This window comes from Eumetopias jubatus, unplaced genomic scaffold (assembly GCF_037043125.1).
Source record: "Eumetopias jubatus isolate StellerSeaLion01/CBP00866 unplaced genomic scaffold, mEumJub1_p1.0 scaffold_10, whole genome shotgun sequence".
In the NCBI taxonomy this organism is placed as follows: Eukaryota; Metazoa; Chordata; class Mammalia; order Carnivora; family Otariidae; genus Eumetopias; species Eumetopias jubatus.
Genome location: NW_028274816.1, coordinates 91,990,105 through 92,008,338, shown reverse-complemented (window position 1 = coordinate 92,008,338; position 18,234 = coordinate 91,990,105). Strand labels below are relative to the sequence as shown.

Here is an 18,234-nt window from a genome sequence, read left to right as displayed (position 1 = left end):
AATTGGTGGGGGGATGGGAGCAACAGGCAAAGGGGGATTAAGAGTAGTGGGTAATGAGCACTGGGTGATGTATGGCATTGCTTAATCATTATATCGTACACCTGAAACTAACATAATATTGCATGTTAATTTTACTTGCATTAAAAAAAAGTGGCCATAGGGGCACCTGGGAGGCTCAGTCAGTTAAGCCTCCAACTCTTGATTTCAGCTCAGGTCATTATCTCAGAGTCATGAGATAGAGCCCTGCATGGTGTCCTGTGCTGGGCATGGAGCCTGCTTAAGATTCTCTCTCTCCCTCTCCCCCTGCCCCCCCCCACCTGCATGCTCCAAAAGAAAAAAATTTTGGCCATTAAGTGTCACTATTTTTTGAGCATGTAAAGATATTTTATAAAACCTTTCATTTATTTGTTTTCTTAAAAAATTATTTGATTTACTGATAAAAAAAATAAGGATGCTATTGATATTTAAAGTGAAATTTCCCCTGGCAACAAGCTAGGTTCCTTCACGTACCACTCCTGCAGCTGACTTTGTGTCTCCTGTTACTATTTTAATAGAAGTACTTTTACCAGCTCCACTGTGTCCCAACAACCCCAAAACTTCACCTGGAAGAAAGAGTCACCATTGATGTTTGTACTTCAAAGTTTGACTAACCTAAAATCACTTAGTTTAGTTACATTTTGAAACAAAATAACATTTTCAAACAACCCCTTCCCAATCTTCTATTTCCAATGTGAATGGAAAGACTTTGGATTTAGAGTAGAATGCCTTGGTCTTCCTGACCCAAGACTGGGTTTCTTAACATTTGAATTGGGACATGGTTTTGAAACAGAAAACGTTTCTCTGCCAACATGTCAAGTATTTTTATAATTACATGTTAACCAAGATAGAGGAACAGTCTCAAAGAATGGAAAATTTTCTCCTTTTCACAGTCCCAAACCTAAATAAATAAGGAACAACCTGATAAAGGGAACATCGTCAAACCTTTTTTAATGCAGAAGGAGATATTTCTTATGGCTATTTTCTTCTTTCTTGTTGAAAAGCAACTTTCTTTTCTTTTGTTTATATTCCTTGTGTAAACAGCTTGCCATTATGACTGGTTTCTGAAAAACATGACAAAACATGATTTTCCTGTTAAATCTCAGATATTTTGTACACTCATGTTTTATCTTTCATGTCCTAGGTTATGAATATAACCAGCTTTTGTTCAGCCTCTCTTTTTTAAATGAAGTACCGAAATGTATGTTCATGAGGGGAGATTACTACTTAGAAAACTAATTTCTAATCAAATGCATTGTGTTTGCATTATGCCCTTGGCACCAATTTCATTTCTGGTATGTTTCTTATTGATTTCCATATAGTGTAAATTTACTTGCTAATTATAGTTATTAATGTCACGACTTCAGTATCATGCAAAATGAAACTGCGATTCTTGCAAAAGATGTGAGATCTTGTTAAGGTTGATAAAATATCAGAGAATGTTTTGAATTACACTGATGAATAAAGACCTGGCAGGTTAAGATCCACAAAAAATGGAAGAAGAGAAAATTAAGAGTCATGACAAGATAGATACTTCAAAGGATGTGATTTATATATGACCTACACATGCTAGTGTTACAAAAACAAAAGCAAGTTTTGAAAATAAAAACAAGGAGTTCATCAACTCTACAGGACAAGCTACCTAGCCCAGTGTTTTGTAAAGGGTTCAAGTTACTTGTTTTCACCTCATTCAGGTTCAGAGTAGTGAGTGCATCTGTTGTGTTCACTCTTTCAGCTTGAACATCTTCATCTTCTTCTGGCTCTTCTGGATTTGGATGATTTTCCCTACTTCTTGAGGAGATCCTACAGAGAAAATAAAATAACATAACAATGTGATTCTAGTTGTACAACAACTATCAAGAGAATGTAAGCCTCTACACTTAATTTATTCTCTGCTTTAAAAGAAAGAAAATGATTAATTTATTACCTACAAGATTCCCCTTATAGGTAGCCATGTTCCTTGAAATATTTTCTTTGACTATTGTCTTTAAAACCTTTTATCCCATCTGTCAACTAGCTCTGGAAATTCCCTCAGATACAGACTTATCAGTGTTTTCAGTCTGCCGCTGTCCAGACCGTCCTCACATTACATCATAAATGATCACCAGAACTGGCTTCTCTTCCCTTTTCAAAACATTCCGCACACATACTGAACACACCAGCTCATTATCATATCTTCTCCTTGGGGACTGAACTTGCTCTAAGCAGGAGAAAAAATAAGCTTTGCTGCTTAACCCCTGCTAAGAGAGATGCACAGAACAAAAACTCAACTTGCCTAAAATCGGTAAGACCCGTGACTTCAAAACTACGTACCCCTGTATTCAATCCAATGCTGTTTTGGGTTTTTTCCCCAGCATAACAATGTCTAATGTGCCTCGTTAAAAATTGGATAGCAAATCTAACCTAATAAATTGATGTTAAATGTACTGCTACAAACATTAAATATTTAAATTATATTCAGATGTTAATAAATGTTCCTGACCTGAAAACTGGATCTTTCCTCATTGTTTCTTTTCCATACTTCATTTCCAGACACCTTATAACGAAAAGGAAAATGATACTCTGAAGGTATGGCTAAAGGCAAAGAAAGAGAATTAGAATTAGCATCATCATGGGATTCAAATTCAGTGGGCAATATTTGCCTTTTCTCATGGAGGATTTGATCATTTTCTTATAAATCTGACAAAAATCTTATAAAATACTTTCACAAGAGAAGTTTATCCAAACCAACCCTCCCATGGTGAGGGCGGGTGGGTGGAAACAGAGCGCAACTAAAAATCCTGCATTAAATTTAAAAATAAAATACTTTTTTAAAACATAGAAAAACTGACAATATAGTAAGGACTTTTTTTTTTTTAATAGTAAGGACTTTTTAAGCCAAATCTAAGTGGATGTAGGGAGTAGGCTTGACAACAAAGCAACTCTCAACCTGGAGTTATTTTCCAAACCCTGAAACCTTCAAATTTCAGTTTTCACAGCATGTGCAGGAGAAGAAGACAGAAGAAAGTATACAAGCATAGAGTTTTCTTCCAAGCAAGGACTAGAAAGTGAAAGGTGATCCTTTCACTAATAAAGTAGGGCCTCACAGGGTTTTACCCTTAGTGAAGGACGTAAAGAACACATGGGAGAGCTGACTGTAGGGAATGAAGTGGAAAGAGAAGCCAGCCTATGCACAGATTTGTAGCCTAAATTCACTCACCTGAATCGTCCAAAATAGCTCAAGCCCGGAATTTAGTTAAAAGCAGTACCAAACAGGTAAGCATCCCAAAGAATTTGGCAGAAGCAAACAAATTGGAATAGATATCCCAGAAATAGACCCTGCATATGTGGGTATTTTATATATGAACAGAGGTGGTCCTGAATATCAATGGAAAAGCAGAGGCTTTTCAACAAGTGGTGCTGGACAATTGGGTATCTTGAAAGACAGAAATGAAATAGGACCCTTACTTTCCAACATGGAAAAAAATCAAGTTCAGATGACAGAAACATAAATGTATAAGGAAAATATACATACGTCTTTTAGAGGACGATATAAAAGAATATTTTCATGACCTCGGAGAGGGAAAAATTTCTTAAACATTATGAAAAATGAAATAAAATGCATTACCTTAATAGATATAGTAAAAAAATTTTTATTCTTTTTTTTAGATTTTTATTTATTTGTCACAGAGAGCACACAAGCAGGGGGAGTAGCAGGTAGAGGGAGAAGCAGGCACCCTGCTGAGCAAGGAGCCTGATGTGGGACTCCATCCCAGGACCCTGGGATCAAAACCAGAGCTGAAGGCAGATGCTTGACCAACTGAGCCACTCAGGAGTCCCAAATTTTGATTATTCTTGATGCACACAACCTTTGATAAAATTCAAGACTCATTCTTGATAAATAAATCAATAAGCAAAGACTAAAACCTCTAGTAAACTAGGAATTGAGAAAATTAATAAATACTTGATACTATAAACAGTTAACAGAATGCTAATGACGAAGTACTAAGAAGATTCCGAGTAAATTCATAAACAATGTAAGGATGCCTGCCAGCAATAGCATTACATTCCAGGGTTGGTTTGTTCTGTTACCCAGGATTGCACACTGTAATGAATATATGCTCTAATCAAACAATTGTATAACTTTAGTATTTATTAGTGGTCAATTAAAAATAATTGTGTGCAGAACATCTCTGCATTTATTTACAAAACAAAGAAAATACATTTGATATACAAAGACTCATGTGGAAATATATATAATTTCTAAAATTTATAAATTTATAAAAACTTAGGAAATCTCCCTCAACAAATAGTCTTCTGCCATTAAGAGAAAAAAAGAGGTCTGTAATCCATTTTGTTCCTCTTTTCCACCTCAGTTACCACAATGCACAGATACAACATTTATATTTTATTTCAGTGTCTTTCTCCTGTTTAAAATTGCACTTAAGGAGTGCATGGGAGGCTCCGTCGATTAAGCGCCCCACTCTTGGTTTCCGCTCAGGTTATGATGTCAGGGCTGTGAGATCAAGCCCTGAAACAGGCTCCACACTCAGCGGGGAGTCTGTTGGGAGACTCTTTCTCTCCCTCTCCCTCTCCTCTGCCCCTCCCCCTGCTTGTGCTCTCTTTCTCTCTAAAATAAATAAAATCTTAAAAAAATAATAATACAATTCCACTTAACTTTTTACCTTTTTCATTACTCATATTAATTTTTTATCCATATTTAAATGAATTTTAGTCATACAGCATTTGTGGTATTTATATATAAATCACTTCAAATTGTCTTCGGATATATATCATATCAATAACATATATTACAATAATAGCAATCAAGTCTTTAGTATTTCTGGTATATATTATACTGACATTGACTCCATATAGAAAAATACCCTTGGGGCACCTGGGTGGCTCAGTTGGTTAAGTAATGGACTCTTGATTTCGGCTCAGGTCATAATCTTAGGGTCATGGGATTGACCCTCACTCAGGCTCTGTGCTCAGTGGGGAGTCTGCTTGGGATTCTCTCTCTCCCTCTCCCTCTCCCCACCCATGCTCTCTCTCTCTAAAATAAATAAATAAATCTTTTTTTTTTAAAAGAAAAATACCTTTACGTTTTGCTGCCATTGTATTCAAATATAGAATATAGTAAGAGTGAGTATTTTTAGGATATTTAAATTTGCTGTTATTTGAATAAGATCAAATATATTACAGGGGCGCCTGGGTGGTTCAGTTGTTAAGCGTCTGCCTTTGGCTTGGGTCGTGGTCCCAGGGTCCTGGGATCGAGCCCTGCATCGGGCTCCCTGCTCAGCGGGAAGCCTGTTTCTCCCTCTCCCACTCCCCCTGCTTGTGTTCCCTCTCTCACTGTGTCTCTATCTGTCAAATAAATAAATAAATTCTTAAAAAAAAAAAGATCAAGTATATTACACAGTTATGAATCCTATGCAATAGACATTCTGGTAGAGAATTTTTCTTATGATTAACACTGTTAAGTAGTGCCTTCCTTGATTCCATTATCCAGACCTTCCAAGTGTCTCATATATATATGGGATAGCTGTTGAAAGAAAACAAAGGCTAAATGAAAGTCTCTCTGCTTGATTCATATAAAATCTATACACTAAATATGCATATATTGTACTTGATGTTCCATGGGGTGCCAGGGTATAGTCCATGAACTGGGATAAGACTTGTTCTCTGATACTAAAGTCTGTTGATGAGCTGACATTCTTCCTTGGTTGTAACTGCCAATATTTTGTCTTCTAATTTTATGTAGTAGGGATTTGCAGATTTCTTTTTTTTCATCTAGCCTGATATCATTTTTTTTAAAGATTTTATTTATTTATTTAATAGGGACAGACAGCGAGAGAGGGAACACAAGCAGGGGGAGTGGGAGAGGGAGAAGCAGGCTTCCCACTGAGCAGGGAGCCCAACGCGGGGCTCGATCCCAGGACCCAGGGATCATGACCTGAGCCCAAGGCAGATGCTTAATGACTGAGCCACCCAGGCGCCCTAGCCTATTTTTTAAAAAAATTTTTATTGTTATGTTAATCACCATACATCATTAGTTTTTGATGTAGTGTTCCATGATTCATTGTTTGCATATAACACCCAGTGCTCCATGCAGAACGTGCCCTCTTTAATACCCATCACCAGGCTAACCCATCCCCCCACTCCCCTCCCCTCTAGAACCCTCAGTTTGTTTTTCAGAGTCCATCGTCTCTCATGGTTCATCTGCCCCTCCAATTTTCCCTTCATCTTCCCTCCTATCTTTTTTTTTTTTTAACATGTATTGTATTATTTGTTTCAGAGGTAGAGATCTGTGCTTCAACAGTCTTGCACAATTCACAGCGCTCACCATAGCACATACCCTCCTCAATGTCTTATCACCCAGCCACCCCATCCCTCCCACCCCCACCACTCCAGCAACCCTCAGTTTGTTTCCTGAGATTAAGCTTGATATTATTTTTAATGTGTGAATATTGTATATTTTGTTTGGATGTATCCTAATGTCTATGAAAATTCTCAGTATTCTTTCTGGAAAATTCTTGCAGTATTCTTTCTGGTTACTGTTCTGTTTTTGTCATCCTCATTTCCTTCCAAAAACCAACTGAAGCTGATGAGAATGTTAAAACCCAAACAAGAGGAGACAGCTAATTTTTTTTACAATTGTAAAATAACTAGAAATAGATGTTAAATATCAGAATAAGATAATTATTGAAATTAAGTACTAAATTTAGTCTTGCATCTCTACCAGTTCTATAAAATAGGTAAACAAGGGAGACTATATAATTCTCTTTATTCATCTTATTAAAAATGAATGTTTCCTTAGAAGAGTCAAATATTTTTTCTGCCAGTAAATCTTAAAATGGATTTTTAAAAATTACTACCATTTAGTGGGCTTGGCAGGAGATATATATACACACATATATATATAACAGTTTAAGAACAAACATCATTTCAGTCCTTTTAATAGGCTCAATGGAATAAAATAAAAAAAATAAAATATCTTTGACTATAGTTTTACAATCATTCCGATTCATGAATGAATGAATTCAATAAAAAATGAATATTTTTTATCTGCCTTCTGTTAAGAAAATACTATAGAACATTAACTATTCTTTTATTTTTTTATTTTAATTCCAGTTAGTTACATACAGTGTTATATTAGTTTCCAGAGTACAATATAGTAATTCAACAGTTCCATACACTACCTTGTGCTCATTAAGGAGTGCACTTAGGTTAGGGGAATGCACTTAAGTTAGGGGAAATGATAAAGTACAGAACTGTGAGGTAGATCAAATTTATCAACAGTTGCCCCAAATTCTCAGTAGTGCTTGGTTTCTCCCAGCAGTGCTTTGTAGCAACACACTTTTCTTCCCTTACCAATCACACCTCCAAAGCAATTTATTAACACTAAGTGCCAAGCAATTAAAGAGCACAGCATGCCACATCTTCCATGCAGTCTTATATTTTAGGAAAAGGGACTTAAACACAGACATCAACCTTATTCAGTTTTGCAATCTTAATTTCAGACCTTATCAGCATTGAATAACTTCTAAATTTTATACCTGTTCCAACATTGGGCAAAGATTTTATTAATGGGCTGCATGGTTAAGGCCAGTCACACAGTAGGTAATATTGCTCATCTTTACTAAAAACATGAAAAATCCAATTAAAGTGTAGAAGGCATTGAAATCATGCATAAAATAAAACTGGGTTTTTCAAATTCAACTGATGATAGGAAGTTGAGTAAAAGTAAGGAGCTCTAAAAGAAAAATAGCCAGAGGTATTATAATTTTCTCATATATATATTTCTCATAATATTTTAAGCTATTTTCTATGAAGAATCTGTTTTCCTAGGAGATATTCTCATTTTCAGTTTTCACCTTATATATAGCAATATTGTTAGGATTTCCTCTTTAGGAAGCATGAAACTATCATTACAACTGAAACACAGGATTATAATAAAGTCTGACATATACATCTAAAAGGTTTTGTACTGGGAGCCTGGGTGGCTCAGTTGGTTAAGCGACTGCCTTCGGCTCAGGTCATGATCCTGGAGTCCCGGGATCGAGTCCCACATCGGGCTCCCTGCTCGGCAGGGAGTCTGCTTCTCCCTCTGACCCTCCCCCCTCTCATGTGCTCTCTCTCTCTCATTCTCTCTCTCTCAAATAAATAAATAAAATCTTTAAAAAAAATAAATAAAAGGTTTTGTACTATCTGATATGGATGGAGAGCAACAAAAAAAGAAGGGATGTAACATTATTTTATCACCCAGAATCCTCAAATGCCTTCACCATCAGGATAAACTTAAGAATTAACTGGCGATATGACTTGGGAACTTAAAGGACAAAATAAATATTGAGGTGGGTATTTATGGCCATATTTAAGCAACAGGAGAAATACAAAGAATTATCCATTTTGATACTAATGTACGAAAACTGAAAGGTTTAAAACATCCTCAGAGGAGTGAATAAGTCATGGGGATAAAAGGCCCAGCCTAAGAAATAGAGTAAATGACATTGTAATAGCATTGTATGGTGACAGATGGTAGCTACACTTGTGGTGAGCATAGCATAATGTATACTTGTGGAATCACCATGTTGTACACCTGAAACTAATGGAACACTGTGTGTCAACTATGCTAAAAAAAAAAAAAAAATCCTCAGAGAAAAATAACAGAGATAGCACAGCACTGTACGTACCAGCCCATATTCCCACCCAGACTACTTTGGCAGTTTCCTAAGCGGACTCCCTGGCTCTGGTTCTCCTTCCATTACAAATCCAGGGGACATTGTGAAGAATGGTTTGGTTTGGTTTGAATAAGAATCACTTTCTTTTACATATTCCATTGAATGTAAGCCCTCTGATTGCAAAGACTGTTTTGTTCAAGCAAAGTGGCATATAACAGAGAAATGCAATAAATATCGATGAATGAATATTGGGAAGGCAAAGAGCAAGGAGGATTTCTCCTTATTATGTTTTTTATTCATCAAACAATCAAAAAAGATACATATTAAGGGTCCAATTTATGCAAAACACTTTGTTAAGTGGGACTGTAGTTACTGTAGTTGTAAGAAAAGAGGAGAAAGAGAAGAGCATAGAAGCTCCTATTGAGCATCTATGGAGCATTTACTGTTTGCCAAGTACCTGGATGAACTATTTACTAGCACTCTGTTAATGTGCTTTGAAAAACTCAATCTTAACCCTTTAGAGTACTATGGTTATTATACATATTTTCTGAGGTTCAGATAACTGAAGTAACTTGCCCAGTGACTTCTAACTATTCTGTGCTAGATCAAGGATTCAAACTGGGGGCCATCTGACTCCAGAGCCCAAACTCTTAACCACTGTACTTTTCGTTGTATGAGTCAATTGTCCATACATCAAATCAATGTACAATGTGTTGGGTGTCAAGACACTTATGAAACAATACAACAAAAAAGCATATAAATAATGTTTCCTCCACAAGAACAAGAAACATTTTCTGAAGGAAAAAGCAATATAAACTGAAGTAATCTTAGGGTTCATTAGTTTATTTTACAACCTTGTATCAGAATCTCCTTGAAGATTTATTGCCCATATCATTTATAATGATTAAAGGATTTGCTTTAAAATATAGAGTAATATATCTTAAGTTTTAGAAAACTGAAGTTAAACTTTCTAATTCTATAAAAGCAATGAAATAACTCATCTTTGACCACCCTACCTCCTTCCTCCTATTCCCTTTCTTTCCATTATCTGACTGCACTAATTACCTCATCTATCTTGTCCCAAACATCAGGAAAATAAAAAAGAATCCTCCCATTAAATCTCCCCTCTGGCAAACAATAGCAACAACAGTACATTTTAAGGAGTTGTAAAACACTTCCTGTTTCTACTTCCCCATTTTATATTTACTCCTCCATCTGCTATAAACTAGATTCTACATTCACTGCTTTACAAAACTAGTTTTACAAGTTAGTGGTGGCCTTCTATATGTAGAAATACGGAGGAATAGATATCCTAAAAAGACCTTACCCACACCATTTGAAACAAATGTCCTTCAAATACACTGCTAGTCTCAGAAAAACGGTGAGGGAATTCAAGGGCAAAAACAAAGTCTGAAACCTGACTTGGGACCTTTAAGTAAACAGTAAATCTGAAAGACCTGGGAACAAATGCTTATTCCAGTTCGGGGATGGACAGGCAAAGACTTCGGCCCTCCATAACGTCCTTCCCTCCAATAGAATAAAGAGTAACCCTCTTTATGATTATTCCTTGCAAATCCCATATTAAGGCATGATACTCTAAGATGGCTTATGCAATCCTATGTGGGTTGTACATCTTGTGAAAGTAACTGAAAATTCTTTTAGGATAAAGACATCCCCAATTTGACATCTTGAGAGTTCCATACTTAAAGGTCAACTAAATATGTGCTCCCAGTTAAAAAAAAAAAAAAAAGGAAAGAAAGCCAAACATACAAAGCAATCAGCCATAATAAGGGTGACAGGAGGGAAAAAAAAAAAAACATATACACACATATTAAAACCATCTGTAGACTATTAGAATTGTCAAATAACAAGCAAATATTATTTTCAATTCAATGTATAAGGAAATCAAACCTGGAATAAAGAACACAAGCAAGTAACAAAAGACAATGAGGAATAATTGGACATGTTGAAAGAGAACCAATTAGAGTTTTAGAAAACAAAGTTGAAATTTTTAAAAGTCAGTCAAAGATCAGAAATAAATCGGAAAGAGCTGAATACGAAATAAGTGAATTAGACAGAAAGTCTGAAGCATTTCCCAGAGTGCAGCAAGGACAAGGACATAGAAAATTTGCACAAAATGCTAAGAGATGTGGAGAACAGACTGAGAATAACACTAACACTATCTCAGTAGACTCCAGGGAGCAAACAATAAATATTTCATTTTTACTTTCTTAAGAGAGGTAATATTTGAAGAGATACTGGCTGAGAATTTCCCTGAACTGATAAAAGAATTCATGGATCCAGGCAGCACCATTCATTTTTAAAAAGATAAATAAAAAGAAATCCACACCTAGAAACACTGTAATGAAATTAAAGATGCTAATCAAAGACCTTAAGAGCAGTCAAAGATGGATCTTCTACAAAGGCATAGCAAAAGAACTGACAGCAGACATCTCAATAGCAAAAATGTCAGCAAGAGGTTAAGTATATTTATGTGATAAAAGAAGATAACTGTCAACCAAGAAATGCATATGCAGTCACATTAGCTTTTTTTAATAGCTCTCTATGTATAGTTTTATTTATTTGTTTGTTTGTTTATTTGACACAGAGAGACACAGCAAGAGAGGGAACACAAGCAGAGGGAGTTGGAGAGGAAGAAGCAGGCACCCACAGGGAGCCTGACGCAGGGCTCAATTCCAGGACCCTAGGACCATGACCCAAGCCGAAGGCAGGCGCCCAACCAACTGAGCCACCCAGGCACCCCCAGTCAAATTAACTTTTAAGAATGAGAGTGAAAAAAAGAATGGAAAAAAAAAAGGCCCTAATGAGAGAGAGAAAAGACTAAGCTCCAAGTGTGAATGGTGAACAAATAATGGTCAACAAAAATGTCTACAAATCTTTTTTAAATTCCTATTATTATTATTAAAATAATAATAGTTTATTTGTGAGATTTAGAAAAAGAACAAAACACTAGAGAATAGCATGTAAGTAGGGTAAGCAATTATTGATCATAAAGTCTCCAAACACAGCGTTGGAAGTAATTAGGATATTAACGAATTTTAGGCTTTGTTAAGTTTAATATGGGGGGGGGGTAGAAATCAAGGATATCATGGGCTGAACTGTGTCCCCTTCAAAACTCATATGTTGAAGTTCTAAGCCCAGTAGAACATGACTGTATTTGGAGATAGGGCCTTAAAAGAGGTAATTAAGATTAAAGAGGTCATGGGGTGGGCCCTAATCCAATATGATTATTGTCCTTATAAGAAGAGGAAATTTGGACACAGACACACATGAAAGACCATGTGAAGGCACTGAGAGATGGTGGCCATCTACAAGCCAAGGAGAAAGCCTCAGAAAAACAACTCTGCAGACACCTGGATCTTGGACTTCTACCTCCAGAACAATAAAAAATAAGTCTCTGTTGTTGAAGCCATCCAATTTGTGGTACTTTATTATGGCATTTGCAGCAAACTAATGCAAAGAGTAACCACCAAGGTAATAATATCTGGTTTATGACTTCCAAACCAGAAGAGGATAAAATGTGGAATAAAAGAGAATAAACAAATTTTTTAAAAAGATTTTGTTTATTTATTTGACAGAGAGAGACACAGTGAGAGAGGGAACACAAGCAGGGGTAGGGGGAGTGGGAGAGAGAGAAGCAGACTCCCTGCTGAGGAGGGAGCCTGATGTGGGGCTCGATCCCAGGACTCTGGGATCATGACCTGAGCCGAAGGCAGACACTTAACGACTGAGCCACCCAGGTGCCCTGAGAATAAACAAATTTGATTGAATAAAAAACCAAAAGCAAGAAAGACTGGAAGTCACATAATGCATATAAATATATAAAGCCATAAAGTAAATATGATATAAAGCATAAAGTGAATATATAAAAATATAAAGCCATAAAGTAAAATGATATAAACAAATTGAAGTATATTAACAATCACAAGAAATTCATTAAATTAAAAGCATGGATTGTCAGATTGAATTTAAAAACAACAACAAGTAAAATCCAACTATATTCAGTTGACAACAGACACACATTGAAGCATAAGGGACACTGAAAGGCTGAAAGTTAACACATGCAAAAAAGATTTACCAGGCAAGTACTGAATAAAAGACATGTGGTGAACTTTTATTAATATCTGATATATTGACTTTAAGAAAAAAACCATTATTAGAATAAATAGGGTCAACACATAATGATTCCAGACCTGAATGCACCCAATAAAATACAGTTGACCCTTGAAAAACATGATTTTGAACTGTGCAGGTCCATGTATACATGGGTATTTTTCAGTAAATACAGTACTGGAAATGTATCTTCCTTATGATTTTCTTTTTTTTTTCTTATGGTTTTCTTAATAACATTTTTTTCTCTAGGTTGCTTTGTTGTGAGAATACAGTACATAATATATGTAACATACAAAATATGTGTTAATCAACTGTTTATGTTAGTGGTAAGGTTTCCAATCAACAGTATAAATTTTGGAGGAGTCAAAAGTGATATGCATATTTGGGACTGTGTAGAGGGCCGGGGCCCCTAACCTGCATGTTGTTGAAGGGTCACCTGTAGTCTCAAAATATATAAAGCAAAAATTGATTAAATGAATAGAGAAACTGACAAATCTCCACCCCAAACCTGCTAGAACTCATACAGGAATTCAGTAAAGTAGCAGGATATAAAATCAATGCACAGAAATCAGTGGCATTCCTATACACCAACAAGACAGAAGAGAGACAAATCAAGGAGTCTATCCCATTTACAATTGCACCCAAAACCATTAGATACCTAGGAATAAATCTAACCAAAGAGGCAAAGGATCTGTACTCAGAAAACTATAAAATACTCATGAAAGAAATTGAAGAAGACACAAAGAAATGGAAAAACGTTCCATGCTCATGGATTGGGAGAATCAACATTGTGAAGATGTCAATGCTACCTAGAGCAATCTACACATTCAATGCAATCCCCATCAAAATACCATCCACTTTTTTCAAAGAAATGGAACAAATAATCCTAAAATTTGTATGGAACCAGAAGAGACCCAGAATAGCCAGAGGAATACTGAAAAAGAAAAGCAAAGCTGGCGGCATCACAATTCCGGACTTCCAGCTCTATTACAAAGCTGTCATCATCAAGACAGTTTGGTACTGGCACAAAAACAGACACATAGGTCAATGGAACAGAATCGAGAGCCCAGAAATGGACCCTCAACTCTATGGTCAACTTATTTTTGACAAAGCAGGAAAGAATGTCCAATGGAAAAAAGACAGTCTCTTCAACAAATGGTGTTGGGAAAATTGGACAGCCACATGCAGAAGAATGAAACTGGACCATTTCCTTTCACCACACACAAAAATAGACTCCAAATGGTTGAAAGACCTAAACGTGAGAAAGGAGTCCATCAAAATCCTAAAGGAGAACACAGGTAGCAACCTTTTCGACTTTAGCCGCAGCAACTTCTTCCTAGAAACATCGCCAAAGGCACGGGAAGCCCGGGCAAAAATGAACTATTGGGATTTCATCAAGATAAAAAGCTTTTGCACAGCAAAAGAAACGGTCCACAAAACCAAAAGACAACCGACAGAATGGGAGAAAATATTTGCAAATGACATCTCAGATAAAGGGCTAGTATCCAAAATCTATAAAGAACTTATCAAACTCAACACCCAAAGAACAAATAATCCAATCAAGAAATGGGCAGAAGACATGAACAGACATTTCTCCAAAGAAGACATCCAAATGGCCAACAGGCACATGAAAAAGTGCTCAACATCGCTCGGCATCAGGGAAATCCAAATCAAAACCTCAATGAGATACCACCTCACACCCGTCAGAATGGCTAAAATTAACAAGTCAGGGAACGACAGATGTTGGCGGGGATGTGGAGAAAGGGGAACCCTTCTACACTGTTGGTGGGAATGCAAGCTGGTGCAACCACTCTGGAAAACAGTATGGAGGTTCCTCAAACAGTTGAAATTAGAGCTACCGTTCGATCCAGCAATTGCACTACTGGGTATTTACCCCAAAGATACAAATGTAGGGACCCGAAGGGGTACGTGTACCCCAATGTTTATAGCAGCAATGTCCACAATAGCCAAACTGTGGAAAGAGCCAAGATGCCCATCGACAGATGAATGGATAAAGAAGATGTGGTATATATACACAATGGAATATTATGCAGCCATCAAAAGGAATGAGATCTTGCCATTTGCAACGACGTGGATGGAACTGGAGGGTGTTATGCTGAGTGAAATAAGTCAATCAGAGAAAGACATGTATCACATGACCTCACTGATATGAGGAATTCTTAATCTCAGGAAACAAACTGAGTGTTACTGGAGTGGTTGGGGGTGGGAGGGATGGGGTGGCTGGGTGATAGACATTGGGGAGGGTATGTGCTACGGTGAGCGCTGTGAATTGTGCAAGACTGTTGAATCACAGATCTGTACTTCTGAAACAAATAATGCAACATATTTTAAGAAAAAAGAAAAAGAAGAAAACAGGAGAGGAAGAAAAGGGGAGTATGTCAGAGGGGGAGACGAACCATGAGAGATGATGGACTCTGAAAAACAAACTGAGGGTTCTGGAGGGGAGGGGGGTAGGGGGATGGGTTAGCCTGGTGATGGGTATTGAGGAGGGCACGTTCTGCATGGAGCACTGGGTGTTATGAACAAACAATGAATCATGGAACACTGCACCAAAAACTAATGATGTAATATATGGTGATTAACATAACAATAAAAAAATTAAAAAAAAAAAGAAACTGACAAATCTACCTTTTATTGGGAAACATAGGGAAAAAAAACCAAATAGATCAAGGACTAATTCCAATAGTTAAGGAGGCATTACCTTGTTAGGACATTTGACTATTGTAGCACAACCACTTATAAAATTGACCTGAGGAATGATATGATTAGGTATTACAGGAAGGACACTTAGAGACTAAGAAGCAATTTAATAGCCTTTAGGATTTCTGCTGGCATACTGAATTCTCCAACTGGTTGTATTTGTGACATTCCTGTCCACACTAAATCCAACCTTTGGATATTATCCACAAAGACCAGCCACTGTGACTATAACAGCCCCAAAGAAGTAAGATGTTGGGTCTCTTTACCCCTAAATCTATCTTGTCCCCAGGATATACAGGAGAAAGGAAAATCCAGAAGAAAATGGAAGAATAAAAAGATAGACTTTGCTCCCTTTCTCACTACTGGTCCCCAAACTAAGGACATGCCTGAAATGGGTTTGGGGACAGAGCTATACACTGCTTATGAGATTAAAGTTATGATTTGGATATAGCTGGCCTTTTCAATCCTTAAGGTGAATATTAATTAACTGTTTTAATATCTGAAATGGTCAGAAAGCTATGGTATCTTCTTAAATGTCAACAAGTCATGTTGTTTCTTTTTAATAATTTTTTATTGTTATGTGAATCACCATACATTACATCATTAGTTTTTGATGTAGTGTTCCAGGATTCATTGTTTGTGCATAGCACCCAGTGCTCCACGCAGAATGTGCCCTCTTTAATACCCATCACCAGGCTAACCCATCCCCCCACCCCCTCCCCTCTAGAACCCTCAGTTTGTTTTTCAGAATCCATCGTCTCTAATGGTCCGTCTCCCCCTCCGACTTACTCCCCTTCATTCTTCCCCTCCTGCTATCTTCTTCTCTTTTTTTCTTAACATATATTGCATTATTTGTTTCAGAAGTACAGATTCGTGATTCATCAGTCTTGTACAATTCACAGCACTCACCATAGCACATACCCTCCCCAATGTCTATCACCCAGCTACCCAATCCCTCCCACCCCCCACCACTCCAGCAACCCTGTTTGTTTCCTGAGATTAAGAATTCCTTGCATATCAGTGAGGTCATATGATACCTCTGATTGACTTATTTCACTCAGCATAACACCCTCCAGTTCTATCCACGTGGTTGCAAATGGCAGGATCTCATTCCTTTTGATGGCTGCATAATATTACATTGTGTATATATACCACTTCTTCTTTAGCCATTCATCTGTCGATGGACATCTTGGCTCTTTCCACAGTTTGGCTATGGTGGATATTGCTGCTATAAACATTGGGGTGCACGTACCCCTTCGGAACCCTACTTTTGTATCTTTGGGGTAAATACCCAGTAGTGCAATTGCTGGATCGTATGGTAGCTCTATTTTCAACTGTTTGAGGAACCTCCATATTGTTTTCCAGAGGGGTTGCACCAGCTTGCATTCCCACCAACAGTGTAGGAGGGTTCCCCTTTCTCCACATCCCCGCCAACATCCGTCGTTTCCTGACTTATTAATTTTAGCCATTCTGACGGGTGTGAGGTGGTAACTCATTGAGGTTTTGATTTGGATTTCCCTGATGCCGAGCGATGTGGAGCACTTTTTCATGTGTCTGTTGGCCATGTGGATGTCTTCTTTGGAAAAATGTCTGTTCATGTCTTCTGCTCATTTCTTGATTGGATTATTTGTTCTTTGGGTGTTGAGTTTGATACGTTCTTTATAGATTTTGGATACTAGCCCTTTATCTGAGATGTCATTTGCAAATATTTTCTCCCATTCTGTCGGTTGTCTTTTGGTTTTGTGGACCGTTTCTTTTGCTGTGCAAAAGCTTTTTATCTTGATGAAATCCCAATAGTTCATTTTTGTCCTGGCTTCCCTTGCCTTTGGCGATGTTTGTAGGAAGAAGTTGCTGCGGCTGAGGTCGAAGAGGTGGCTGCCTGTGTTCTCCTTTAGGATTTTGATGGACTCCTGTCTCACGTTTAGGTCTTTCAACCATTTGGAGTCTATTTTTGTGTGTGGTGTAAGGAAATGGTCCAGTTTCATTCTTCTGCATGTGGCTGTCCAATTTTCCCAACACCATTTGTTGGAGAGACTGTCTTTTTTCCATTGGACATTCTTTCCTGCTTTGTCAAAGATGAGTTGACCATAGAGTTGAGGGTCCATTTCTGGGCTCTCGATTCTGATCCATTGACCTATGTGTCTGTTTTTGTGCCAGTACCATACTGTCTTGATGATGACAGCTTTGTAATAGAGCTGGAAGTCCGGAATTGTGATGCCGCCAGCTTTGCTTTTCTTTTTCAACATTCCTCTGGCTATTCGGGGTCTCTTCTGGTTCCATACAAATGTTAGGATTTTTTTGTTCCATTTCTTTGAAAAAGGTGGATGGTATTTTGATGGGGATTACATTGAATGTGTAGATTGTTCTAGGGAGCATTGACATCTTCACAATGTTTGTTCTCCCAATCCAGGAGCATGAAACGTTTTTCCATTTCTTTGTGTCTTCTTCAATTTCTTTCATGAGTATTTTATAGTTTTCTGAGTACAGATCCTTTGCCTCTTTGGTTAAATTTATTCCTAGGTATCTTATGGTTTTGGGTGCAATTGTAAATGGGATCGACTCCTTGATTTGTCTCTCTTCTGTCTTGTTGGTGTATAGGAATGCCACTGATTTCTGTGCACTGATTTTATAACCTGCTACTTTACTGAATTCCTGTATTAGTTCTAGCCGTTTTGGGGTG

General features: G+C 37.3%; 1 protein-coding gene across 1 annotated transcript in view; it reads right to left on the bottom strand.

The window, feature by feature from the left end:
* The window catches only part of LOC114216114 (ATP-binding cassette sub-family A member 10-like), a gene marked incomplete at its 5' end in the record, with an annotated part of 58,646 nt that overhangs the window by 6,632 nt on the left and 33,780 nt on the right, over window positions 1-18,234 (bottom strand). The window contains 6 exon segments of the mRNA XM_088027055.1: window positions 511-602; window positions 982-1,045; window positions 1,047-1,100; window positions 1,722-1,839; window positions 2,519-2,610; window positions 2,764-2,816. Coding sequence (XP_087883181.1) covers window positions 511-602; window positions 982-1,045; window positions 1,047-1,100; window positions 1,722-1,839; window positions 2,519-2,610; window positions 2,764-2,816 — 473 coding nt within the window.